General features: G+C 40.2%; 1 protein-coding gene across 5 annotated transcripts in view; it reads right to left on the reverse strand.

The window, feature by feature from the left end:
* The window catches only part of LOC134344194 (ankyrin-2-like), a 978,678-nt gene that overhangs the window by 81,233 nt on the left and 870,496 nt on the right, over window positions 1–26,949 (reverse strand). For all 5 annotated transcript variants that reach the window (XM_063043600.1, XM_063043603.1, XM_063043602.1 and 2 more), the window contains 2 exons: window positions 20,972–26,599; window positions 12,061–12,141 (listed from right to left, as the gene is read on the reverse strand). In XM_063043600.1, the coding sequence (XP_062899670.1) occupies window positions 12,061–12,141; window positions 20,972–26,599 (5,709 nt within the window). The remainder of the gene's footprint in view (window positions 1–12,060; window positions 12,142–20,971; window positions 26,600–26,949) is intronic.

Below are 26,949 nucleotides of genomic sequence, written 5' to 3' on the forward strand. Positions count from 1 at the left end.
TGGAATCATTTTTGTGAACCTCCACTGAACCCTCTTACTTGATGGTCTACATATATACAGTTGATTGACAATAAACTTAAACTTGAACAGATTCTAAGCCAGCCACTACTTGATGGATTTGTGGTTGTGTGTCAAAAGATGTTCTTGGCACACAAATTTTTCTTTGAAGGACAGATATTGCAGCAGCAAATGGATGGAATATTGCTTATCAGCAAGACAAGGCAATTATAAGTGCAGATTGTTATTAATGAATATGATATAGTTGGGATCACAGAGACATGGCTCCAGGGTGACCAAGGATGGGAGCTCAACATTCAGGGATATTCAATATTCAGGAGGGATAGACATGAAAGAAAAGGAGGTGGGGTGGCGTTGCTGGTTAGAGAGGAGATTAACGCAATAGAAAGGAAGGACATAAGCCGGGAGGATGTGGAATTGATATGGGTAGAGCTGCATAACACTAAGGGGCAGAAAACGCTGGTGGGAGTTGTGTACAGGCCACCTAACAGTAGTAGTGAGGTTGGGGATGGTATTAAACAGGAAATTAGAAATGTGTGCAATAAAGGAACAGCAGTTATAATGGGTGACTTCAATCTACATGTAGATTGGGTGAACCAAATTGGTAAGGGTGCTGAGGAAGAGGATTTCTTGGAATGTATGCGGGATGGTTTTTTGAACCAACATGTCGAGGAACCAACCAGAGAGCAGGCTATTCTAGACTGGGTATTGAGCAATGAGGAAGGGTTAATTAGCAATCTTGTCGTGACAGGCCCCTTGGGTAAGAGTGACCAAAATATGGTGGAATTCTTCATTAAGATGGAGAGTGACATAGTTAATTCAGAAACAAAGGTTCTGAACTTAAAGAAGGGTAACTTTGAAGGTATGAGACGTGAATTAGCTAAGATAGACTGGCAAATGACACTTAAAGGGTTGACAGTGGATATGCAATGGCAAGCATTTAAAGATCGCATGGATGAACTACAACAATTGTTCATCCCAGTTTGGCAAAAGAATAAATCAAGGAAGGTAGTGCACCCGTGGCTGAGAAGGGAAATTAGGGATAGTATCAATTCCAAAGAAGAAGCATACAAATTAGACAAAAAAAGTGGCTCACCTGAGGACTGGGAGAAATTCAGAGTTCAGCAGAGGAGGACAAAGGGCTTAATTAGGAAGGGGAAAAAAGATTATGAGAGAAAACTGGCAGGGAACATAAAAACTGACTGTAAAAGCTTTTATAGATATGTGAAAAGAAAAAGATTGGTTAAGATAAATGTTGAATTGGAAAGAGATTAACCATCCTACTGTATTTCATTGGTTTTCACAAACTATGGTGTGTTTGAATTTGGAGAAAATTAGAAGTGCGGTTTATGACCCTTCTATTAAGTTTGAAAAAACTTGGAGGCCATTCATTCAACATTTTCATTTGATGTAATTTGATCATTTCCAAACTTGTTTTATCTCTCTGTACTGTTGGTGGAGAGGAACGGAGTCGTCGACACTAAGGTTTTCTTCTTTCCCATTTTTAAGTTGTTAGTACTGCCCAAGTCTTTTAGTTTAGTTGATTAATTCTGCTTTTCTTTGGGGATGGGGTTTGTTTTTTTTTGTTTTGTTTTTCTTCTTATTCATGTTTTTTTTTCCAGTTTTTTTTTTGCTTTGTATTATCCGTTGTTAGTTCTATATGATTGGGAGCTTTGTTAATTAACACTATTTGGTTTTGCAATTACTTTTTTAAGTGTAACAATATATCTCCTACTATTTGTATTATTGCTATGTTTTGTTTCTATGTTTTGAAATTAATAAAAAGATTGAAAAAGAAAGAAAGACAAATGTAGGTCCCCTACAGACAGAAACAGGTGAATTGATTATGGGGAGCAAGGACATGGCAGACCAATTGAATAATTACTTTGGTTCTGTCTTCACTAAGGAGGACATAAATAATCTTCCGGAAATAGTAGGGGACAGAGGGTCCAGTGAGATGGAGGAACTGAGGGAAATACATGTTAGAAGTGAAGTGGTTTTAGGTAAATTGAAGGGATTAAAGGCAGATAAATCCCCAGGGCCAGATGGTCTGCATCCCAGAGTGCTTAAGGAAGTAGCCCAAGAAATAGTGGATGCATTAGTGATAATATTTCAAAACTCTTTAGATTCTGGACTAGTTCCTGAGGATTGGAGGGTGGCTAATGTAACTCCACTTTTTAAAAAAGGAGTGAGAGAGAAACCAGGGAATTATAGACCGGTTAGCCTAACATCAGTGGTGGGGAAACTGCTAGAGTCAGTTATCAAAGATGTGATAACAGCACATTTGGAAAGTCAGCATGGATTTGTGAAAGGAAGATCATGTCTGACGAATCTCATAGCATTTTTTGAGGATGTAACTAGTAGAGTGGATAGGGGAGAACCAGTGGATGTGGTATATTCGGATTTTCAAAAGGCTTTTGACAAGGTCCCACACAGGAGATTAGTGTGCAAACTTAAAGCACACGGTATTGTGGGTAAGGTATTGATGTGGATAGAGAATTGGTTGGCAGACAGGAAGCAAAGAGTGGGAATAAATGGGACCTTTTCAGAATGGCAGGCAGTGACTAGTGGGGTACCGCAAGGCTCAGTGCTGGGACCCCAGTTGTTTACAATATATATTAATGACTTGGATGAGGGAATTAAATGCAGCATCTCCAAGTTTGCGGATGACACGAAGCTGGGTGGCAGTGTTAGCTGTGAGGAGGATGCTAAGAGGATGCAGGGTGACTTGGATAGGTTAGGTGGAAAGAGCTTAATGCTCCAACTACCTTTTTTTGGTTTTCTCAGACGATATTATGCTTGAATCTGGAGAAAATTAGAAGCAATCTTTATGACTCCTCATTTAAATTTGAACAGACTTGGAGATCTTTTATTCAATATTTTCATTTAATGTAATATATATCCTTCTTGTTTTTTTACTGTTTTTAATGGAGGTCGGGATTGAGGACGTGATTTTAAGTTTAACTCTGTTTGGTTTCAAGTTAGCCCATTGCTTTGCTTTGCTTTTAGTTAGTTGCACGGTGGGTTTTTTTTTGGGGGTTTTTTTCTTTTTCTCTATTGATATATATATAAAATTAGTATACTATTATGTTACCTTGGTATGTTATGTTTAAATTACATTGTTTGTAGTATTTTTTTTGTATTAATATCTTCTGTAATTTTATTATATTCTAACAATGTATTAGTGTCTATATGGCTTACCTTTTTGTATACTTATTTAATAAAAAGATTTAAAAAGAAAAAAGGATAGGTTAGGTGAGTGAGCAAATTCATGGCAGATGCAATTTAATGTGGATAAATGTGAAGTTATCCACTTTGGTGGCAAAAACAGGAAAACAGATTATTATCTGAATGGTGGCCGATTAGGAAAAGGGGAGGTGCAACGAGACCTGGGTGTCATTATACACCAGTCATTGAAAGTGGGCATGCAAGTACAGCAGGCGGTGAAAAAGACGAATGGTATGCTGGCATTTATAGCAAGAGGATTCGAGTACAGGAGCAGGGAGGTACTACTGCAGTTGTACAAGGCCTTGGTGAGACCACACCTGGAGTATTGTGTGCAGTTTTGGTCCCCTAATCTGAGGAAAGACATCCTTGCCATGGAGGGAGTACAAAGAAGGTTCACCAGATTGATTCCTGGGATGTCAGGACTTTCATATGATGAAAGACTGGATGAACTAGGCTTATACTCGTTGGAATTTAGAAGATTGAGGGGGGATCTTATTGAAACGTATAAAATCCTAAAGGGATTGGACAGGCTAGATGCAGGAAGATTGTTCCCGATGTTGGGGAAGTCCAGTACGAGGGGTCACAGTTTGAGGATAAAGGGGAAGCCTTTTAGGACCGAGATTAGGAAAAACTTCTTCACACAGGGAGTGGTGAATCTGTGGAATTCTCTGCCACAGGAAACAGTTGGCTATATTTAAGAGGGAGTTAGATATGGCCCTTGTGGCTAAAGGGATCAGGGGGTATGGAGGGAAGGCTGGTACAGGGTTCTGAGCTGGATGATCAGTCATGATCATACTGAATGGCGCTGCAGGCCTGAAGGGCCGAATGGCCTACTCCTGCACCTATTTTCTATGTTTCTATGTTTCTATTATTTTGCATCAATAGGGATGGTAGATATTTGACACCTGGTGACACTTGGCATTTGCATACTTAGGCTCGACACACAACTTCATGTAGCTACTCACAAAGGTGATCATCAGGATGAGGACTACACTGGACCTCCAACTCCAATAGGTGATTATATTTTCTAATTGCTAATTATCCCACACTTACTATAGCTACTTAATGAAATCACAGAAACAACACAGAAGACAGTCCTTTGGAATACTTCCCCACCAAGTCTGTGATATTTATAGGTAGCTATTTGCATCAATGATATATTAATCAATTTCCTATCATCAGCCCACACACCTTTGGGATGTGGGAGAACACTGTACCTCTATGGCTAAAATCACGCAGACAGAGGAGAACATGCAAACTCCACACTGACACTATTCTTTCCGTGCATGCAACTATAAGTGACTTTGAGGTTGAGTCACTGATTGTTCTATCTTTATATCATAAGACCATAAGGTATAGGAGCAGAATTAGGCCATTTGGCCCATCAGGTAGCTCCGCCATTTCATCACGGCTGATCCAGTTCTCCGCTCAGCTCCAAACTCCTGCCTCTCCCCTTCACCCCTGTATCTTTTCACACCCCGACCAATCAATAATCTATCAACCTCTGCCTAAAATATACAGAATGAGTTGGGCTCCATAGCCACCTGTGGCAAAGAATTCCACAGATTCACCACTCTCTAGCTAAAGAAATTCCTCCTCATCTCTATTCTAATAGAATGGCCCCTCTATTCTGGGGCTGTGTCCTCTAGTCTTAGACTCTCCCATGATAGGAAACATCCTTTCCACAGCCACTCTATCATGCCTTTTCACCATTTGATAGGTTTCAATGAGGTCACCCCTCATTCTTCCGAATTGCAGTGAATACAGGCTCAGAGCCATCAAACACACGTCATTTGACAAGCCGTTCCATTCTGGAATCATTTTTGTAAAACTGCCAAAACTGCTCACAATATTCCAAGTTGGCCTCACCAATACTTTAGAGTCACAACATTAATTCATTGCTTTTATTTTCTAGTCCTCTTTTAATGAATGCTAACTTCGCATTTGCCTTCCTTACCAAAGTCTCAACCTGAAAATTAACCTTTAAGAAATGATGCACAAGGACTCCAAAGTCCTCTTGGGCCTCAGATATTTGTATTTTCTTTCCATTTAGAAAATAGTCAACCCTTTCACTTCTTCTACCAAAGGGCACAATACACTTCCTGACACTGTATACCATCTACCACTTTGTCCATTCTCCTAATCTGCCCGTCTTTCTGCATCCTTTCTACTTCCTCAAAACTACCTGCCCCTCCACCCATCTTTGTACGTCCATAAATTTTACAACAAAGCCATCAATTACATCATCCAAATCATTGGCATATAATGTAAAAAAAATCAGTTGAAACACAGACCCTTGTGGAACACTACTCAATTCCAGCAGCCAACCAGAGAAGATTCTCTCTTTGCTGCTTTCCTGTAATTCCATGGACTCATAGCTTGTAGCCTCATGTGTGGCACCTTGTCAAAGGCCTTCTGAAAATCCAAATACACAGATTCAACTGATTCTCCTTTGTCTATCCGACTTGTTATTTCTTCAAAGAATTAGAACAGATTTGTCAGGCAAGACTTTCCTTGAGGAAATCATGCTGACTACAGTCTATTTTATCATGTGCCTTGAAACCACATCCTTAACAATTGAGTCCAACATCTTCCATAGAAACATAGAAAACCTATAGCACAATACAGGCCCTTCGGCCCACAAAGTTGTGCCAAATATGTCCTTGCCTTAGAAATTACTAGGCTTATCCATAGCCGTCTATCTTTCTAAGCTCCATGTACCTATCTAAAAGTCTCTTAAATGACCCTATCGTATCCAGCTCCACCACCGTTGCTGGCAGCTCATTCCATGCACTCACCACTCTGTGTGTAAAAAACTTACCCCCGACATCTCCTCTGTACCTACTTCCCAGCACCTTAAACTTGTGTCCTCTTGAAGCAACCTTTCAGCCCTGGGAAAAAGCTTCTGACTATCCACAAAATCAATGCCTCTCATCATCTTATACACCTCTATCAGGTCACCTCTCATCCTCCGTCGCTCCAAGGAGAAAAGGCCGAGTTCACTCAACCTGTTTTCGTAAAGCATGCTCCCTAATCCAGGCAATATCCATGTAAATCTCCTCTGCACCCTTTCTATGGCTTCCACATCCTTCCTGTAGTGAGGCGACCAGAACTGAGCACAGTACTCCAAGTGTGGTCTGACCAGGTCCTATATAGCTGCAACATTACCTCTTGGCTTCTAAATTCAATTCCACGATTACACCATACACCATATGCCTTCTTAACCACAGAATCAACCTGCGCAGCTGCTTTGAGTGTCCTATGGACTCGGACCCCAAGATCCCTCTGATCCTCCACACTGCCAAAAGTCTTACCATTAATACTATATTCTGCCATCATATTTGATCTACCAAACTGAACCACTTCACACTTATCTGGATTGAACTCCATCTGCCATTCTCAGCCCAGTTTTGCATCCTATCAATGTCCCGCTGTAACCTCTGACAGCCCTCCACACTATCCACAACACCTCCAACCTTTGTGTCATCAGCATACTTACTAACCCATCCCTCCACTTCCTCATCCAGGTCATTTATAAAAATAACGAAGAGTAAAGGTCCCAGAACAGATCCCTGAGGCACACCACTGGTCACCGACCTCCATGCAGAATATGACCCGTCTACAACCACACTTTGCCTTCTGTGGGCAAGCCAGTTCTGCATTCACAAAGCAATGTCCCCTTGGATCCCATGCCTCCTTACTTTCTCAATAAACCTTGCATGGGGTACCTTGTCAAATGCCTTGCTGAAATCCATATACAATACATCTACTGCTCCACCTTCATCAATGTGTTTAGTCACATACTCAAAAAATTCATTCAGGCTCATAAGGCACGACCTGCCCTTGACAAAGCCATACTGACTATTCCTAATCATAGTATAGCTCTCCAAATGTTCATAAATCCTGCCTCTCAGGATCTTTTCCATCAACTTACCAACCACTGAAGTAAGAGTCACTGGTCTATAATTTCCTGGGCTATCTGTACTCCCTTTCTTGAATAAAGGAACAACATCCGCAACCCTCCAATCCTCCGGAACCTCTCCCGTCCCCATTGATGATTCAAATATCATCGCCTCCCAACAACTGAGGTCAGACTAATTGGCCTATAATTTTCTTTCTTCTGCCTCTCTCCCTTCTTGAATAATGGAGTGACATTTGCAATTTTTCAGTCTTCTGGAACCATTGCAGAATCTAGTGATTCTTGAAAGATCATTTCTGATGTCTCCACAATCTCCTCAGCCACCTCTTTCAGAACTCTGGGGTGTACACCATCTGGTCCAGTGGCTTGTCTGTCTTCAGATCTTTTTGTTTCCCAAGGATCTTTTCTCTGTATATGATAACTTCACAGACTTCATGATTCTTGACACCTGGAACTTCCACTATTCTGCTACAATCTTCCATAGTGAAGACTGATGCAAAATTCTTATTCAGTTTGACCACCATTTCCTTGTATCCCATTACTATCTCTCTGGCATCATTTTCCACTGGTCTGATATCCACTCTTGCCTCTCTTTTACACTTTATGCATCTGAAGAAACTTTTGGTATTCTTTTAAATATTATTGGCTAGCTTATTTTCATATTTCATCTTTACCTTCTTAATGACTTTTTAAAATTGCCTTCTGTTGGTTTTTAAATCCTTCGCAATCCTCTACTTTCCCACCAATTTTTGCTCTATTATATGCCCTTTCTTTGGCTTTGATGTTGGCTTTTACTACTTTTGTTAGACATGGTTGCATCATCTTGCCTTCAGAACACTTCCTCCTCTTTGGGATGTCTACATCCCGTGCCTTCCGAATTGCTTCCAGAAATTCCAGCTATTGCTGCTTTGCTATCAGCCCTGTCAGGGCATGATGGGATTTAACCCAGGTTATTGAAGGAGGCAAGAGATGAGATTACTAGGCCATTGATCAGTATCTTGTGTCTTCTCTAGCTATAGGTGAAGTCCTGGGGGACTGGTGAGTGAGTAATGTTGTATCTCTATTTAAGAAGGGAACAAGGGAAAATTCTGGGAACTATAGACCGGCAAGTCTCACATCAGTTATAGGAAAATTGCTGGGGAAAATTCTTAGGGATAGAATACATGAGCTTTTGGAAACTCATAGCCTAATTAGGAACAACCAGCATGCCTTTGTGTGTGGCAGGTCATGCCTTCCCAACTTGATTTGAGTTTCTTGACAAGGTGAGAGATTGATGAGGGCAGGGCAGTAGATGTTGTCTACCTGGATTTCAGTAAGGCATTTGATGAAGTCCCTCATGGGAAGCTTATCCAGAAGGTTAAGATGCATGAGATTAGTGTCAAATTGCCTGTTTGGATTCAGAATTGGCTTGCATGTAGAAGACAGAGGGTAGTGTTTGAAGGGTCTCGTGCGAGCTGGAGGTCTGCGATGAGTGGAGTTCTGGGGGGATCTGTGCTGGGAGCTCTGCTATCTGTGATTTATGTAAATGACCTGAATGAAAATGTAGATGGGTGGGTTAGTAAATTTGTGGATAATACCGAGATTGGTGGAGTTGTGGATAGTGTAGAAGACTGGCAAAGAATACAGTGCAATATAGAGCAGCTGCAAATATGGATTGAGAAATGGCAGATAGAGTTTGACCCAGATAAATGACGTGTTGCACCTCGGTAGGGCAAATGCAAGGAGACAGTACAGTGTTAAGGGCAAGGTCCTTAACAGTGTTGCTGAGCAGAGAGATCTTGGGATCCAGGTTCATTGCTCCTTGAGAGTGGCTACACAGGCAGTAAGGTGGTCAAGAAGGCTAATGGAATGCTTGCTTTTATTAGTTGAGGCATTGAGTTCAAAAGTCAGGAGGTTATGTTGCAAATTTGTAAGTCTCTGGTTAGGCCACATCTACAGCAATGTGTACTGTTCTGGTCACCCCTCTACGGGAAGGATGTTGAGTCTTTGGAGAGGGTGCAGAATTGGTTGACTAGGATGCTGCCTGGTTTAGAGGGCATGTGCTGTCACGAAAGGCTGAGCTGTATTCTCTGGAGCATTGGAGACTGAGGTGAGAGCTGATGGAGGTTTACAAGATTAACAGAGGCATAGAGAGAGTATCTGTTTCCCAAGGTTGAAATGTCAAATATCAGAGGGCATGCATTGAAGATGAGTGGGGTTAGGCTCAAGGGGGGTGTGAGGGTTAAATTTTTTTTAACTCAGAGTCATGGATGCCTGTATTGCGCTGGCTGATATGGTGGTAGAGGCAAATACATTCGAGGCTTTTAAGAGATGCTTGGATAGGTAGATGGATGTAAGCAAGATGGAGGGATATGGACATGGTGTAGGGTAGGAGGGATGGTGTTTGGGTGTTTTTGATTTGATTTTTAGCTGGTTCAGCACACCACTGTGGGCTGAATGGCCTGCTCCTGTGCTGTACTCTTCTATGTTCTAGACAAGGTGGATGCGGAGAGGATGTTTCCGATGGTGGGAATATTCAGAACTAGAGGGCACAGCCTCAAAATTGAGGGGAAACCTTTTCGAAAAGAGATAAGGAGGAATTTTTTTTAGCCAGAGAGTAGTAAATCTGTGGAATGCTCTGCCACAGTCCGTGGGTATATTTATAGCAGAAGTTGACAGTTTCCTGATTTGTCAGGGCATCAAAGGATATGCCTAGAAGGCAGGTTTATGGGCTTGCGTGGGATCTGAGATTAGACATAATGAAATTGCAGAGCAGACTTGATAGGCTGAATGGCCTAATTCTACTCCTCCGTCTTATGATTTTATGTTCTATCTGTCTCTATCACTATCCTTAACCATTCCTCAACCATCAAGCTCTTGAACTGGAGGGGATAACTTCACCCAACTTCACACATTCCATTACTGAACTGGAATCACTTTCAATGATTCTTCATCTCAAATCTTGACCTTTATTGTTTATTTATTTATTATTATTATTTCTCTTTTTTTCCTCTTTCTTTTGCAATTGCACAGTTTGTAGCTATTTTTACCCACTTTGGTTGCTGTCCACCCTGTTGGTGTGGTCTTTCATCGATTTTATTTTTCTTGTATTTACTGTGATCTCCCACAAGAAAATGAATCTGATGATTGTATATGGTGATTATATATGTACTTTGATAATAAGTTGACTTCGAACTTTGACAGCACTCTCACCGCTCTCTTTGGAAAAAACTTACCTCTGACATCCCCCCGATACTTTTTTCCAATCATCTTGAAATTATGCCCTCCATATTAAACATCCCTGCCTATCCATGTGATATATGCATCTTATCATCTTGCACACTTCTAACAAGCCACTTCTCATCTTCCTTTGCTCCAAGGAGAAAAGTCGTAGCTCAGTCAACCTATCCCCATAAGACATGCTCTCTAATCTAGGCAGCATCCTGGTAAATCTCCTCTACACCCTCTCTAAAGATTCCACATCATTCCTGCTATGAGGTGACCAGAAGTGTACTCTAACCAGTGTTTTATTGAACTGCAACATTACTTCGCGGCTCTTGAACTCAGTCCTTGACTAATGAAGGACAATACACCTCATGTCTTCCATAGCCCTAGTTCTTGATTCACAACACTGGGAAAAGACTGTATGCATTAAATCCATGCCCCTGCAAATTTCACACAAATCTACAATATCATCTGCTATTCTCCTGTGTTCCAATGAAATAAATCTCAACTTGCTCAACCTCTCCAATAACTTAGACCTTCTCTGATTATCCACACGATTAATGCCTCTCATGATTTACAATGAAATATTCAGAGAATCCCTACAGAAGCTCGGAATCCAATGTGCGTTTTTCTTCAAAATTAACAAGTAGCGCACTAAGGTACTTGTGGCTTATTGGAAGATATCAAAGGAGTTGGACCTGCCAGGGCTGTGGACTAGGACAAAGTATGCAACAAACCCTGCTAAGTCTATCACTGTGAAGTATTGTTTAGAAATTATCCACTTTGATCTTGCCCCTTCAAGTTTGTCAATGATCTGTATTCTAAAGGGGAATCATTGGGAAGAACATGGTAAATCAAATGTTATGCAACAGAAATGATTGATCAAGAAAATGTCAATTTAACATTTCCACTAATTCGGCCATGTGATTGCCATTATTTCTACTAAGCATGTCCCCATTCCTATGAAATTATCCTCAATAACTATTTAAGCAGCAAAATGGATGAACATGAAGAAAGTGCACCAGGACCAAATAGGTATTTATTGAGATTGAATTGGACTGATAATTTCTGAGAAGTGTTACAATTCTTGAAAGACCAATTGGAGTGAATTGGCTTGAATAAAATTACATGATTCTGTTGATAGCTACAAACCACACAGACAAATTTGATCTGGTAAGTAACTCTGAACTCTGTTCTTTCCACCCAGTCCCATCACTAGTGTTTAGGATTACTCAAGTCACTGGTAACATCGAGAAATAGGGATGATCAGTGTTATTATATTGTATCTAATTGAAGAACACCATAAATACACATTTAAAAATACCAAATGCAGTTTTGTGCACCCTCAATAGTCATGGGCATGTGCTGCCGCTCAGCAATAAAACAGCAGCATGATGTAACCATTTTAATGAGCAATGTACGTTTGCAAGGAATTAAATCATCTCACAAACAGGAGATAGTTTTACCACCTTATCATAAGCTGCTACATCCCTCCTGGCAAAGTTAAGGCAGAGGACAATATCAGATCAACCACCTGCCATGTTAGCTATATAATGAGATGTAAATCAAAATCTGAAGAAAGAAAAAGACAAAAGTTCATATTTATTCTCACTTCAACTATCCATCCAATCTTTTAAAGAAAAGTAATGCTCACAAATTAAAGCACAGAGTAACTGCATTAGGAATTTTACCTGTCCAGCTAAATCCAAGGTGGTCAGCAATAAGATAGAGTCGTTGCTCTGCTCTTTCAGAATCCTCCTGAGTATCCAAAGCTTAGAATAAACAAAAATATTCATTATAGACAGGCTTAGATTGCACAAGTACTGATTATGATTGGCAAAACAAATTATCCACACCAAGGATGATAATTCCATCAAATTATTAGGAAGGTGCAAGTCTTGAAAAAAATTGGAAAACTGAAAGACAATGACAAGCCAGTTCAGAGTGAAAGATAACTAAACTCAATCTTGGCCAAACGGCTGAGCAAAAGCCTAACTTTGAAAATAATCTTTTAGATAGAAGTTTATATTTCTTCTAATCTGTATAGGAGAATTCTCTGAATAAATACCATCTCCTAGTTTTGTCCTTTTGGAAAGATCTTTCCACTTTCTAGAAAAATCTGTGCTTTAATACTAGTGACCACTCTCAGAGTCTATTGCTGTTGTCAGTAGAATGCACATCAAATTCCACAGGACAAGAGATATTTGAAATAAACATTCAGGCAAGAAATCAGGAGGGATAAAAGAAGGCAGGAGGTTGCTCAAGTAGACAAGATGAAGGAGAATCCCATGGCCTTTAATTTATATATTAAGAGCAAAAGGTTTGCAAGGGATAAAATTGGTCCTCTTGAAGGTGACTGTTGGTTCAAAGTTTCAAATGTATTATCACAATATACATTTGTCATCATATACACCCTGAGATTAATTTTCTTGTGGGCATACTCAGTAAATCTATAGAATAATAACCATAACAGAATCAATGAAAGACCGCACCAACTTAGGCTTTCAACCAATTGTGCAAAAGACAACAAACTCTGCAAATACAAAAAAAAGAAATTAATAGTAATAACTAAATAAGTAATAAATTTTGAAAACATGAGATGAAAAACCCTTGAAAGTGAGTCCATTGGTTGTGGGAACATTTCAAAGATGGAGCAAGTGAAGTTGAGTGAGGTCAGAGCTGAAGTACAAGCGAAAGAGAGGGCATACAATGAAGCCAAAGCTAGTGGCAAAACAGAGGATTGAGAAACTTTTAAAAACTTGCAGAAGGAAACTAAGAAAGTCATTAGGAAGGAAAAAATAGATTATGAAAGGAAGCTGGCAACTGATATCAAAAAAGATACTAAAAGCTTTTTTAAGTATATAAAGGGTAAAAGAGAGTTGAGGGTAGATATAGAACCAATAGAAAATGACACTGGAGATATTGTAATGAGAGATGTTGAGATGGCAGAGGAACTGAATGCGTATTTTGCATCAGATTTCACAGTGGAAGACAGCTGCAGTGTACTGGACATTCAAGAGTGTCGGGGAAATGAAGCTTGTGCGGTGAAAATTACAGCTGAGAAGGTGCTCAGGAAGCTTAATGGTCCGAGGGTGAATAAATCTCCTGGACCTGATGGAATCCACCCTCGAGTTCTGAAGGAAGTAGCTGGAGAGATTGCGGAGGCATTAACAATGATCTTTCAAGAATTGATAGATTCTGGCATTGTATTGGATGACTGGAAAATTGCAAATGTTACTCCACTATTTAAGAAGGGTGGGAGGCAGCAGAAAGGAAACTATAGACCAGTTAGCCTGACATCAGTGGTTGGAAAGTTGTTGGAATCGATAATTAGGGATGAGATTACAGAGTACCTGAAGGCACATGACAAGCCAGTATGGGTTCGTGAAAGGAAAATCTTGCCTGACTAACTTACTGTAATTAATTGAGGAAATTACAAGCAGGGTAGACAAAGGAGATGCAGTGGATGTGATGTACTTGGATATTCAGAAGGCCTTTGACAAGGTGCCGCACAGGAGACTGCTTAGCAATATAAAAGCCCATGGAATTACAGGGAAGTTACTAGCATAGGTGGAGCATTGGTTGATCGGCAGAAAGCAGAGAGTGAGAGTAACCGGGTCCTAATCTGTCTGGCTGCCAGTTACCAGTGGAGTTCCACAGGGGTCGGTGTTGGAACTGCTGCTTTTTATATGTATGTCAATGATTTGGACTATGAGATTAATGGATTTGCGGCTAAATTTGCCGATGACACAAAGATAGGTAGAGGAACGGGTCGTGTTGAGGAAATAGAGAGCCTGCAGAGAGACTTAGATAGATTAGGAGAATGGGCAAAGAATTGGAAGAAATAAACGGGCAGACTATTATTTAGATGGAGAGAGAATTCAAACCGCAAAGGTGCAAAGGGACTTGGGAGTCCTTGTGCAGGATACCCTAAAGGTTAACCTCCAGGTTGAGTCAGTGGTGAAGAAGGCGAATGCAATGTTGGTATTCATTTCTAGAGGTATAGAATATAAGAGCTGGGATGTGATTTTGAGGCTCTATAAGGCACTTGTCAGCCCACACTTGGAATACTGTGTGCAGTTTTGGGCTCCCTATTTTAGAAAGGATATACTGACATTGGAGAGGGTTCAGAGAAGATTCCAGGAATGAAAGGGTTACCCTATGAGGAACGTCTGGCAGCTCTTGGAGTTCAGGAGAATGAGGGGGGATGTCATAGAAACATTCCGAATGTTAAAAGGCCTGAAGAGATCAGATATGGTAGAGTTATTTCCCATGGTGGGGGAGTCTAGGACAAGAGGGCACGACTTCAGGATTGAAGGACATCCATTTAGAACAGAGATGCAGAGAAATTATTTTAGTCAGACGGTGGTAAATTTGTGGAATTTATTGCCATGAGCGGCTGTGGAGGCCATGTCTCTGGGTGCATTTAAGGCAGAGATAGATATGTTCTTGATTATCTAGGGCATCAAAGGGTATGGGGAGAAGGCAGGGGAGTTGAGATGACTGAAAGAATTAGATCAGCCATGATTGAATGGCGGAGCAGACGTGATGGGCTGAATGGCCTATTTCTGTTCCTGTATCTTTGGTTATCACCTTTGGCTCAAAAGCCTGATGGTTGAGGGATGTAACTATTCCTGAACCTGGTGGTGAGCCTCCTGTACCTTCTTCCTGATGTCAGCAGTGAAAAGAGAGAATATGCTGGGTGGTCGGAGTCTGTGATGATGGATGCTGCTTTGCTGCAACAGTGTTTCATGTAGATGTGCTCAATGGAAGAGGGGGAGAGGGGAAGGGCTTTACCCTCGATTGACTGTGCTGCATTGACTACTTTTTGCAGGATTTTCTGTTCAAGGGCATTGGTATTTCCATATCCGGCTGTGATACAGGCAGACACACATCCATGGAAGCATGTCAAAGTTCTAGATACCATGCCAAATCTCTGCCAACTCATTGGTAAGTAGAGGCATCTGAGCCTGGAGTTGAACGAGAACAGTGAGCTCTTAGATGATGGTTTTGCATTTGCATTTACTCAGGAGAAGGAGACAGAATCAATAGAAGTGAGGCAAAGCTGCAGTGAGGTCATAAACCATATATAGATTACCGAGGAGGGATTAGTGTCTTGAGGCAAATTAGGATGGATAAATTCCCAGGACCTGGAAAGGTGTTCCCTTGGACCTTGTGAGAGGCTAGTTCAGAAATTGCAGGGCCCTAGCAGGGATATTTAAAATGTCCTTAGCAACAGATGAGGTGACAGAATGTTGGGGGATAGCTATTGCTATACTGATTTTTAAGAAAGGCTTTAAGAAGAAGCCAGGAAATTATAGGCAGGTGAGTCTGACATCAGTTGTGGGAAAGTTATTGGAAGATATTCTAAGGGACTGGATATATGAGTATTTGGACAGGCAGGGACTGATGAGGGATAGTCAACATGGCTTTGCGTGTGGCAGGACATGCTTAATCAATCTTACTGTGTTTTTGAGAAAGTTACAAGGAAAGTTGATGAAGGCAATGATATTGTGTATGTGGACTAGAGCAAGGCATTTGATAAGGTCCTGCAAGGAAGGTTAGTCAAGAAGGTTCAGTTGCTTGGCATTCAGGATGAGGTAGTTAATTCGATTAGATATTAGTTTTGGGGGAGAAGTCAAGTATAGATGGTTGCCCCCTTGACTGGAGGCCTGTGACTTGTGGTGTGCCACAGGGATCAGTGCTGGGCCTATTGCTGTTTGTCATCCATATCAACGATAATAATGTGGTTAACTGGATTAGCAAATTTGTGGATGACACCAAGATTATGGCAGATAGAATTTAATGCAGACAATTGTGAGGTTTACACTTTGCGTGGACAAACCAGTGTAGATCTTACACAGTGAGTGGCAAGAGTTTGAGGGGTGCAGTAAAACAGAGGGATCTGAGAGTACTATTTCATAATTCATTGAAAATGGTGTCATACTCTAAATGTATGGATGGAAATTACAATGGACATTTACAAAATGGAGAAGATAACAGCATCTGTTAATCATAAGTTGGAACAATTTTATTCAAGCTGGAAAAAATGGTTTCACTACATAACACCTCATAGGCCTGATTTTATTCTCACAAGTCAATGAATATGTTGTAAAAAAGATCACTCCCTACTCTGTACATAGTTTTCTTCCTTTGTCTGTTCTTTCTTTCCTCTCCTTTCTATAAGTACATACCTCAGAAAATATTATGTGGAGATTTGTGACAAATATGATGATATGATATATATGTACAGTATCTGAAATACATCTTATGGAAATGTTTGATGATGAAATGCAATTAAAAATGAACTACAAAAAAAAAATTAAATAAAAATAAAAAAGAAAGTGTTGTCATAGGTAGACAGGGTTGTAAAGACAGCTTTGGCACATTGGCCTTTATAAATATAAGTATTGAATTCAGGAAATGGGAGGTTATGTTGAAGTTGTATAAGATATTGGTGAGGCCTAATTTGGAGTATTGCGTGCAGTTCTGGTCACTTACCTATAGGAAAGATGTAAATAAGATTGAAAGAGTGCAGGGAAAATCTACAATGTTGCCAGGACTTGAGGACCTATGTTATAGGGAAAAGTTGAACAGAGTGTAGGGAAATGAGAGATTTGATACAGGTATACAAAAATATATAGTTAGGATAAGTGCAAGCAAGCTTTTTCCACTAAGGTTGGGTAAGACAGTAACTAAAGGTCATAGGTTAAGTGAGAAAGGTGAAACATTTAAGGGGAACATGAGGGGAATCTTCTTCACTCAGAGGGTGTTGAAGGTGTGGAATGAGCTGACAGCTGAAATGGTGGTTTCAGTTTTGGTTTCAACACTTTTGAGAAATTATGGATAGGCACATGGATGGCAGATGTATGAAACTCTATGGTGTAGACGCAGGTTGATGTGTCTTGACATATTATTAGTTTGGCCTGGACTAGAGGTGATGTAGTGCTCTATGACTCTTATAACCTGGATAACATCAACTGGGAATACTAGACTGATTCAACATAGTATTGAAAAGGGAATGAAAAACTGCAATAGTCTGAGTGTGCATCACGGAGTATATTTAAAGTGGAGGTTGATAGTTTCTTGATTAGTAAGAGCATTAAATGTTATAGGGAGCAGGCAGGAGGTTGAGAGTGATAATAAATCATCCATGATGGAACAGTGGAGCAGATTTGAATGGGTTGAATAGCCTCATTCTGCTCCTATGTCATATGGTGTTATGTCTACTTAAAGACTGAATGGCAAAATTGAGAAAACTTTAAAGAAGGCATAATAAAAAATACTTAAAAAGGGAAAAAAGATAAATCGAGAAAAGTAAATTCCTGAAAAGATCAATTGAGAAAAGGCAAAATACAGCAGAAAGTGGAGAGGGAGCAGGTGAAGGAAAATATAAGCTTGGTGGTCGGATCCCGTTGGAGATGGCAGATGGAGAAAAAGGTCATCTCCAACGGGATCCCACCACCAAGCACATCTTTCCTTCCCCAACATTTTCTGGTTTCAGCAGGGATTGCTCTCTTTTTCATTCGTCTCCCCACTGATCTCCCTCCTGGCACTTATACTTTCAAGTGGAACAAATGTTACGACTGCCCCTACACCTCCTCCCTCACTACAACTGAAGGCCCCAAACAGCCCTTCCACCTGAGGTGACACTTCACCTGTGAGTCCGTTGGGGTCATTTACTGTGTTTGGTGCTCCTGGTGTAGCCTCCTGCATTTCGGTGAGACCAACGCAGATTGTGTGTAGATTGGGAGACTGCTTCACCGAGTACCTACTCTCCATCTGCCAGAATAAGCGGGATCTCCCAGTGGCCACCCACTTTAATTCCACTTCCTGTTCCTATTCCAAAATGTTAATCCATAGCTTCCTCTACTGTCGTGATGAGGTCACACTCAGGTTGAAGAAGCAACACCATATATTCCATCTGGGTAGTCTCTAATCTGATGGCATGAACATCGATATCTTGAACTTCTGGCAATGCTCCCCCCCCCCGCCACCTTCACCATTCCCATTTCCCTCTCTCACCTTGTCTCCTTACCTGCCCATCACCTTCCACTGGTGCTCTGCCCCTTTTTTTTCCTTCCATAGCCTTCTGACCTCTCCTGTCAGATTCCCCCTTCTCCAGCTCTGTATCTCTTTCACCAACTGACTTTTCAACTCTTTACTTCATTCCTCCCCAGCTTCACCTGTCACCTTGTGTTTCCTCCTTTCTTCCCCTACCTTCTAATTCTGACTCCTCATCAATTTTTCTCCAGTTCTGTTGAAGGGTCTTGGCCGAAACATTGACTGTTTCCATCGATGCTGCCTGGCCTGCTGAGTTCCTCCAGCATTTTGTGTGAGATACTTTGCGTCTCCTTTACCCTTTACAAGCAGATGGTATTTTTTAAGAGATACAGAATAGAATAGAAGTTTAGAAGAATGAGGGGGGACCTCGTAGAAACGTTTCGAATGTTGAACGGCATGGACAGAGTGATGTGTCAAAGTTGTTTCCCATGATGGGGGAGTCTAGTACGAGAGGGCATGACTTAAGGATTGAAGAGCGCCCATTCAGAACAGATAGGCGAAGAAATTATTTTAGCCAGAGGGTGGTAAATCTATGGAATTTGTTGCCACAGGCGGCAGTGGAGGCCAAGTCATTGGGTGTATTTAAGGCAGAGATTGATAGGTATAGGGCATCAAAGGTTATGGTGAGAAGGCGGGGGAGTGGGACTAAATGGGAGAATGGATCAGCTCATGATAAAATGGCGGAGCAGACTCGATGGGCCGAATAGTCAACTTCTGCTCCTTTGTCTTATGGTCTTATAGAATAGGCTCTACTGGCTCCTTGAGCCAAGCTGCCCAGTAACCCCCGATAACCCCCAATTTAACCCTAACCTAATCATGGGGCAATTTACAATGATCAATGAACTTACTAACAGGTTGGAGGAAACCAGAACACCCGGAGAAAACACACAAATTTCAGGGAGAGGACGTACAGGCTCCTTACGGCTGACCTCGGAATTGATCTTCCAATCTAATGCTCCAGCTTTAAAAGTACCATGCTAACCACTACGTTGCCGTGGTGCTCGAACTGTTGCTGAAGTGACCAAATCCCAAACTCAGTTTGTTCGCTGTTAATCAGCTTTCTTCTGTGTCTCAAATCAACCATGTCAGAGTCTGGACATATGTGCTGTGAATATTTTGCACTAATTCAAGTGTCAGGTATCGCTGTATGTGTGAATGAAAAAATATCTGCCAGTTTAATTCTACCTAATCTATTAGCTGCAATTAAGCTATAAAAATTATATTATACTTCATATTCATGTGTATTCAAAAATAAATTCAAGAGGGCTCAAATCAACATGGGTTGAACATCTGCAAGGGAATATATGACCTAAGCAAATCCTGAAACAACCTAGCAACTGATAATTGTGGCATTGTTCTGGATTTCAGGTGTTCTTCCAATGGTGTTACAGTATAGCAGATGGAAGGCAAGATTCTCATAACAACTCACTTCCCAGATGTGGATTACAGCACCAATTTTCAGGACTAAAATAATGAAGTCTGCTCATAGACATGCACATTGCAGAGTACTAGTCAGTGTACTCCAAATATTATCTTAAATGATACAGCTCTCTTTATACTTGGATGTCACAGTTGTCAGTATTACCAGGTTTGTTTAGCAAAATTGTTGTTTCTGAAAGTTATTGAATTTCAATGAAAAGTAACTGAAAACTTTTAAACCCGTAGATCAAAGCATGATGATTTGTCTACTTATGGGGGCAAGTTCTCCTCTAATCTCCCCTCTGCATTTTATATTGTTGAATTTTAATAAATTGCAACATTTTTATGCTTGTTATACAGCAAATTACCTAAATATTTTAGGCAATACAAATGGTTGAATACTAAATGGAGCTGACTTATCTTTCTCACTCCAAACTGGTAATGCAAGTGCAATTGATGCTAATTCAAAAGAAGCTGGATTTGCAGTGGTATCTCTTTTTGAAATTCAATTTTCCCAGGCTAAACAAGCAAACTTTATGAACCCAGATGAATGTTACATAATGTTGTTTTACATTATGCATGTTACATCATTGTATTTATCTTGTAATTAGAGATTTAAAATGTATTTTGCATACATAATGCTAACCTTACAGTTGTGTGATATTTAACACAAGTTAAAAAGTCTAATCAATACATATAGAAAGAAAATATTTGTTATCCTTTCACAAATCTCTTGAAGTCCAAATTTATAATTTATAAAACAAATTACTAGCAACAAGATCTTTAGAGTTTTTACTGAGTTTCGTAATGCTTGTAATATAAAGTGGGAAAATCAAATTCCAAGTAGTCAAAGGTTTCTAGTTGCCAATGCTAGTTCCTTTTAGTGTATTGCCATTATCCTTCTCCGATTCTAATTTAGATTGCCCGTCTTTGCCTTTCCAGCTCGCCAATCTTGAGATCAGTCTAATAGCACATCACAATTATGGAAATCATAAAGCCACAACACAGACACTCACAGGACCACATGAACGACCACAAAAACTTTAACTGAATGAACTGCAAAGCTAACTACAAATTCTGCAATGCTATAGCAAAATGAACCCGCTAAATGGATGGTACCTTCAAAATGATCATGGCCATTTTCTTCAGGAATTCTTTCAATTTGGGTTTCAACAGATTCATCCCAGATTGGCCTCACATCAAACTGGTCTTCGGGAAGAGATTGCTGTATTTCACTGAGCTGCTCAATTTCTATAATAGAACTATCTACAGCACTGCTATCATCATCTGACAGCACTTCTTGTTCTCGCTCTTCCTCTGTCAGGCGATCCACCAATTTTGAAGCCTCATCACTTATCTCTTCAAAAAATTCAATTGAATGTTTATAAAGTTCAAAGAATGTATCCTTACTGCCTTTAGTAAAACTAGTAGCAGCTTGTGAACTATGGCTAGCTTTGGTTTTCACTGGAAGCCTTGATTGGAATGATTTTGATTTAGAATTTTCTGATGTTTCTGATCCTGTGGGAAAATGGGATAGCAGTTCTTTTGCATCAGGTTCAGTATCGTAGCTCCGTCCCTTACTCAGAAGTTTACTTTTTATCTCAACAGAATTAATGGCATCCGACTCAGACTTGCTCCGTGGTTCCTGTCTTACTGGCAACCTAGATTTAACCTCATGGGTTCGAATAGTCTCTGAAGTCTTCTTTGCATCTGGTAGCACTGATGAAGAATAGTGATCTATTCTGTGTGCAACAGCCTTAATAGGAATTCTAGATTTTGATTTCACTAAATCATCTGTAGATCCTTCCTGTGTACTTGCAGGGGACGAACGAGAAGATGAAGATGTCTTATCCTCGGTTGTAGCTGGTGCACGGGGTATTGCAGTTACAATTGCAGTATGCCTGACAGGAAGCTTTGATTTTGCCTCTGTTTGAGTTTGTTGAATAGCTGCAGTAGGAATTTCAATAACTGAACGCTGTTCTTCAGGTGATGAGTCTGATGAATCTTCACCACTCTTTATAGCCTGCTGTGAGGAAATGGTCTGGGTCACTGTAGAAAAGTCTAACTGGACATTATTTGTTGATGACTCAGGAGTAGCTAAATTCACCTCATCATCTAATTGGAAAGGTTTTACTTCGGCCACTTCAGGCATAGCAGGGTCTTTCTTTGACGTTTTGGTGGATGCAGAAATGCCCATTTTGATTGGAATTCTTGATTTTTGTTCATTTTTTGTGGCTAATTGTTCATCAGTGCAATTTAACTCTGCTGTAGATTGAAAACTTGAGTTGATAGTAGGTGGTGAATCTGATAATGAACCATATTGTATCTCAGTCTGAGATTGGATAGGTAATCCGTCAGGTGTGGACTCAGTTTCAAGAGATGTCACCTCTTCCTCAGTTCCCTCCATTTTTGATGCTTCTATTAAAGTCTCAGTATTCTGATTTTCTCCAATTTGGAAAAAATGGAAGCCGTCATCTCCATAGTTCCTTTTGCTCATATCAATAGCACCACTTCTGGTCATTTCAAATAATTTTCCCTCTTGGAAAAGAAATGGGTTTTGTTCATTGGTTGGTGTACCATCCTCAGTTGGTGTTCTTGCTGGTGTGGTATCAGGAGTTGTACCACGAGATAGTTTGTCGACCATTAGGCCAAATATTTTCTGCTCTTCCTCTTTAAGGCGAGCTGCAAATATCTCATCATCTTCTCTTATTGTATTCCAAGAGTCAAGATCAGCCTCTGTTTTAGTTATTATTATTTTGCTTAGTTGTCCTTCAGCTTCTTGGCCTGAGAACATGTCCTGCAATGTGGATTCATCAGTTGGAGCTGCTTTATACTCTGAACCATCAATTACAGCTGATGCTTTTATTTCTACAGTTGCCTCCTGGCCCTGTTGCTTTTGGTCATATGGTTTTGCTTTATATTCTTCAGATCTGCTGTCCACCCACAGCTCATCTCGTTTTTCTGCCGCCTGGTCAAGGCGTTGAACATCTTCCTCAGTTAGAGTATCATATTCTTGTATTTCAGGCATGAAATGTGATGCCTCTGAAGAAACAGGCTCTTCAATGGACTTTCCAGAGGCTGTGGAAGAATGATGAATTTTAACAGTTGCATTAACATCAGGCACTGCACAATCTTTGTTCATGCTTCTGTTGTTATTTGTTAAGTCTATTCCATTATCACCTTCAGCTATTTGTTCACTTGATTCTTTTTCATGATCTATTATCTTAAAGGTATATTTTTTGCCCATTATAGGAAGAAATTCTGCATCTTCAGGGCTAGAACCTGGGTAGAGTGGAGATGCAGGTTCAACTCGAATGACTGGCTCCAGAAGCAGTCCACTTCTAACCTCTTTGCTTAGCTGAGTCAAATCTGGCTCACTTTCCGAAGAGGAGGAGCTCTTTCTACGTTCAGCATGAGATATGAATATAACTTCGGTTTCTTCTACATTGGTTATTACAGAGGGTGGAGACATATCAGAAAGCCTCTGTTCCTTTTTACCTTCACGTTTTAATCTAGCATCCTCTTCTAGTTCATCAAATGTTTTAATTTTGGCTGCCATTTTAAACATCTCCTCTTCTGGTGTAAATCTTTTCTTTGATTCACTGTCTGGGGAATCATCATCAATTTCCTCTTGGATTTCAGGAATCACAATTGGCTTCTCAGCAACTGATAATATATGTGTGTCAGGGGTTTTAGGTGTGACTTCATAACTGATCTCCTCAGAGCTTGGAGTTTCAGGTGAAAGAGGGCTCTTTCCTGAACTTTCCATTTGAGAGATTTGGTCCAAACTATCTTCCTCTGCACTTCCATCAGGTGACAAAAGTTTCCTTGCTTCTCTACTTACGGGTCCTTCTCCCTGCATGTCTCTGAAAACTCTACTCCTGGCAGATGTGGATTCCAAAGGAATATCCATTCTTTCATTTTTTTTCTCAATGGAAGCTATTTTTTCACTTCTCTGTGCCACAGAAATTGCTGTACTTAACTTCTGCTCCACAGGGCTACTTTCAAGAGAATCTGGACATGGTGATTCTTTGATAGGGCTTGGCTCGAGTGAATCTGGGGATTTGTGCGAAGTTGTATCAATATCATCCTGTGTGGGACTACCTTCTAGAGAATCTTTATGGCTGATCATAGATTCATCTGCCGTAGGACTAAGAGTATCAGCATCAAGTGAAACTCCAGTTAGACATAAATCTAACAGTTGATTTCTTGCTGTGCCCTCTGGTGAAACTGAGGTTACAACTGGCAAAGCACTGTTTTGGTCCTTTTCTTTAACTGAAATATCTGGAGCTAATAATTGTACTACTTCTCTATCTGACACCGAAACAGAAACGTCACCATCCTTGCCTTTGGATCTACTGTCCAGAGAAACATCATGAACATCATAAAGAGACAAAGATTCTGGTTCTTCCTGGATAAAAGCATCCTTTTCACTCGTATCATCTGCAGCTTTAAGGGCAGAGACAGATTCACTTGTGGTCTGCTCATCCACATCATCTAAGAGAGATGTGGCTTCAGTTACTTCTGCCAATTGCAATTCATCATAATCTACACAACCAGAATCTACAGTTATCTCCGTATTGGTGGCATCTAAAGATTCTTTTGTTACCTTTACTTCAGTAATTGCATCAGTTGAGACTATATTTTCATATTGTGCAGAAGCTGTATTTTTCTCAAAGCTTTGGTCCCCACTATCTATTCTGACAGCATTTCCAGCATCTTGCCTTTCTGATGGTTCCTGATCACTTTTCTTTGGTGAAAGGGAGAAACTTTCAGGGCTTGTCTCAGGTGTCTCTGCAAGACCTTCATGTTTGTAACTCTCCTCTGAACTAATTTGAGGAGTACCATCACCTAAGCTAAAACTTGGAGAGTCAGCAATGCCTTCATGTTTTAGGCTTTCAGAACTGTCATCAAGGGCACCATTTTGTAAAGTTATATCTGGTGTAAATTCATCTTTCACATAATCTGGTGGAAAACTAATATTCAGATCTTGGTGAACTGGGCTTGTAACTACCTGTTCAAGGTAAAGTTCGGCATCTGGTGTATCTGATTTTTTCCTAAATTGCTGATATTTGTCATTATCTTCTAACTCCTCTTTAATAACATCGGTGAAATCAGTGGATGTCTTCCTGTCTGGACTGATCTGTAAATCACTAGTCACTGTTATTCTACTGCTATGAGTTTCACTTTGTTTTTCATGGTCTTCAGTAAAAACTGATTCAGAGTTTTCTAATGTTTCAGAAGTAGCATCATATTTGTCAATTGTGAGTACCTTCTTATCTTTGCATGATGGTATCCTTTTCCTTTCTCTAACAATTTCCTTTGTGCCTTGTGAAATTGCACTAATTGGTGCTATTCCATTGTAATCTCTGTGTAATGCATCCTGTGAAAGCACTTGTGACTGAACTTGCCTTGAAAGCTCTACGTTATCTGCTTTTTCTTTGCCAGCTCTAAGGGGAGGTAAATTTTGTTGATGTTCTTTTTCTATACATGCATCTATTTTTTTAAATTCTTCCAAAGATCGTTTTTCTGCTTCTGAAACATCAGATGAATGTTGAAAAAGTCGAGTCATCTTCTTAGATGGATCTTGTCCTAACTGAAATGCTTTCATCAGTTCACGCACTGACATGGTTTCTTCAAGCCTTTCTGTAACAGCAGAAGCAGAAGCAGAAGCAGGAGTCTCTTTGGAAGTAACTCGTTTAATGAAAATTTCTTCCCTTACCACAGACTTTGCTTGTTCCCTTTGTCCTTTTTCAGCTTCCACACGCTTCTGAAGAGCTTTGACCTTCTCTTTTATAGAACCAATGGGAGTCTCTTCTACCACAGGTGAGGTAGATTCTGCAGCACTTGGAGGCACCAATGTTACTTCTTCCTTGGTGGAACCAGATTCAGCACAAGTATTCTGTTGCACGTCTCTAGCCTCGTTCTCAGTTTCTGTAGTTGGGACCTGAAATGCAGGATCCTTAAAACACACTGTAGTGCTTTCTGCCTTGAATCTCTGAAATACTGGTTTTACCTTTCCCATATCAAATTTACTTTGGTCTTTTGCATTCTGTGACACTTTATGTTCTTCAAGATCCATACAGCTTGAAGGTTTGGAAATCGTCTGCTCTGTTTCTCTTTTAGAATCTTTGGTAATATATGTTGCATCAAATCTTTCTTGGACAATATCCATTTGGCAGGTGGCTAAAGGTTTTGTTGCTACCTGGTTTAAATACGTATCCAAGTCAGTTTCTAAATAGCCCAACATTCCACTCATGTCTTTCACAACTTTCTCAACAGGTCCTCTATCAATCCGGTGCTCCACAAACGGAGCTTCATAGACCTCTGCTGGTACTTCTCGTTTAACTTCTTCTATTTCTTCATCGCTGATAATAACCCAGTTTTCTTCTAGTTTTTCACTTCTTATAGTACCAAAGGTTTCTTGTATAGATTCTTCACCTATATATGTTCCACTTCTTAAAATCTCACTCACTTTTTCCAAGTCTTCTTTCACTTTTTCTACAATTTCAAATGGCTCACCTGGTTCATCTTCCGCAACCTTTGCTAATTCTTTTACCTCAATGGGGCTTCCTTTACTTCCTGCTGTTGAGTCTGTTTTTAAAATTTTAGTCACCTTGATTAAATCTTGTTTCATTTCAGATACATCTGAAAGCAAGTCTGGGCTTGCCAGCACAGGGACATCATGGACAAGGTGTGTTTTTATGGCTGAAGAAATCTCAGTAGTTACAGTCTCCTCCTCTTCATCTTTAAATGTTTCAATTTTTACAAATGGGATTCAAGAAACAGAAATTGGAAAATGTAATTGTGGTGACACATTACAGATGCTGAAGGGATGGGTCAAAATAAGAAATGGATTTTTGAATGATGAATGGGTCTTCAGAGGGTCTGCAGGTGGGTACAATTACGAAGCAAAGCCAACTCAAAATTGGGAAATAACAGGCAGGAAATAACTTGCTTTATTTTCACCAGAACACATCCACACCACGTACCAAAGCAACAGCAAATTGAATTAACCAAGATACCACCAAATTAATAAACTGAAATAAATAGGAGCAGTGGATTCGCACAGAGATAGGCATCTCAAGATTGTTTAA

The sequence above is a fragment of the Mobula hypostoma genome, chromosome 3 (genome assembly GCF_963921235.1).
Source record: "Mobula hypostoma chromosome 3, sMobHyp1.1, whole genome shotgun sequence".
Classification (NCBI taxonomy): Eukaryota; Metazoa; Chordata; class Chondrichthyes; order Myliobatiformes; family Myliobatidae; genus Mobula; species Mobula hypostoma.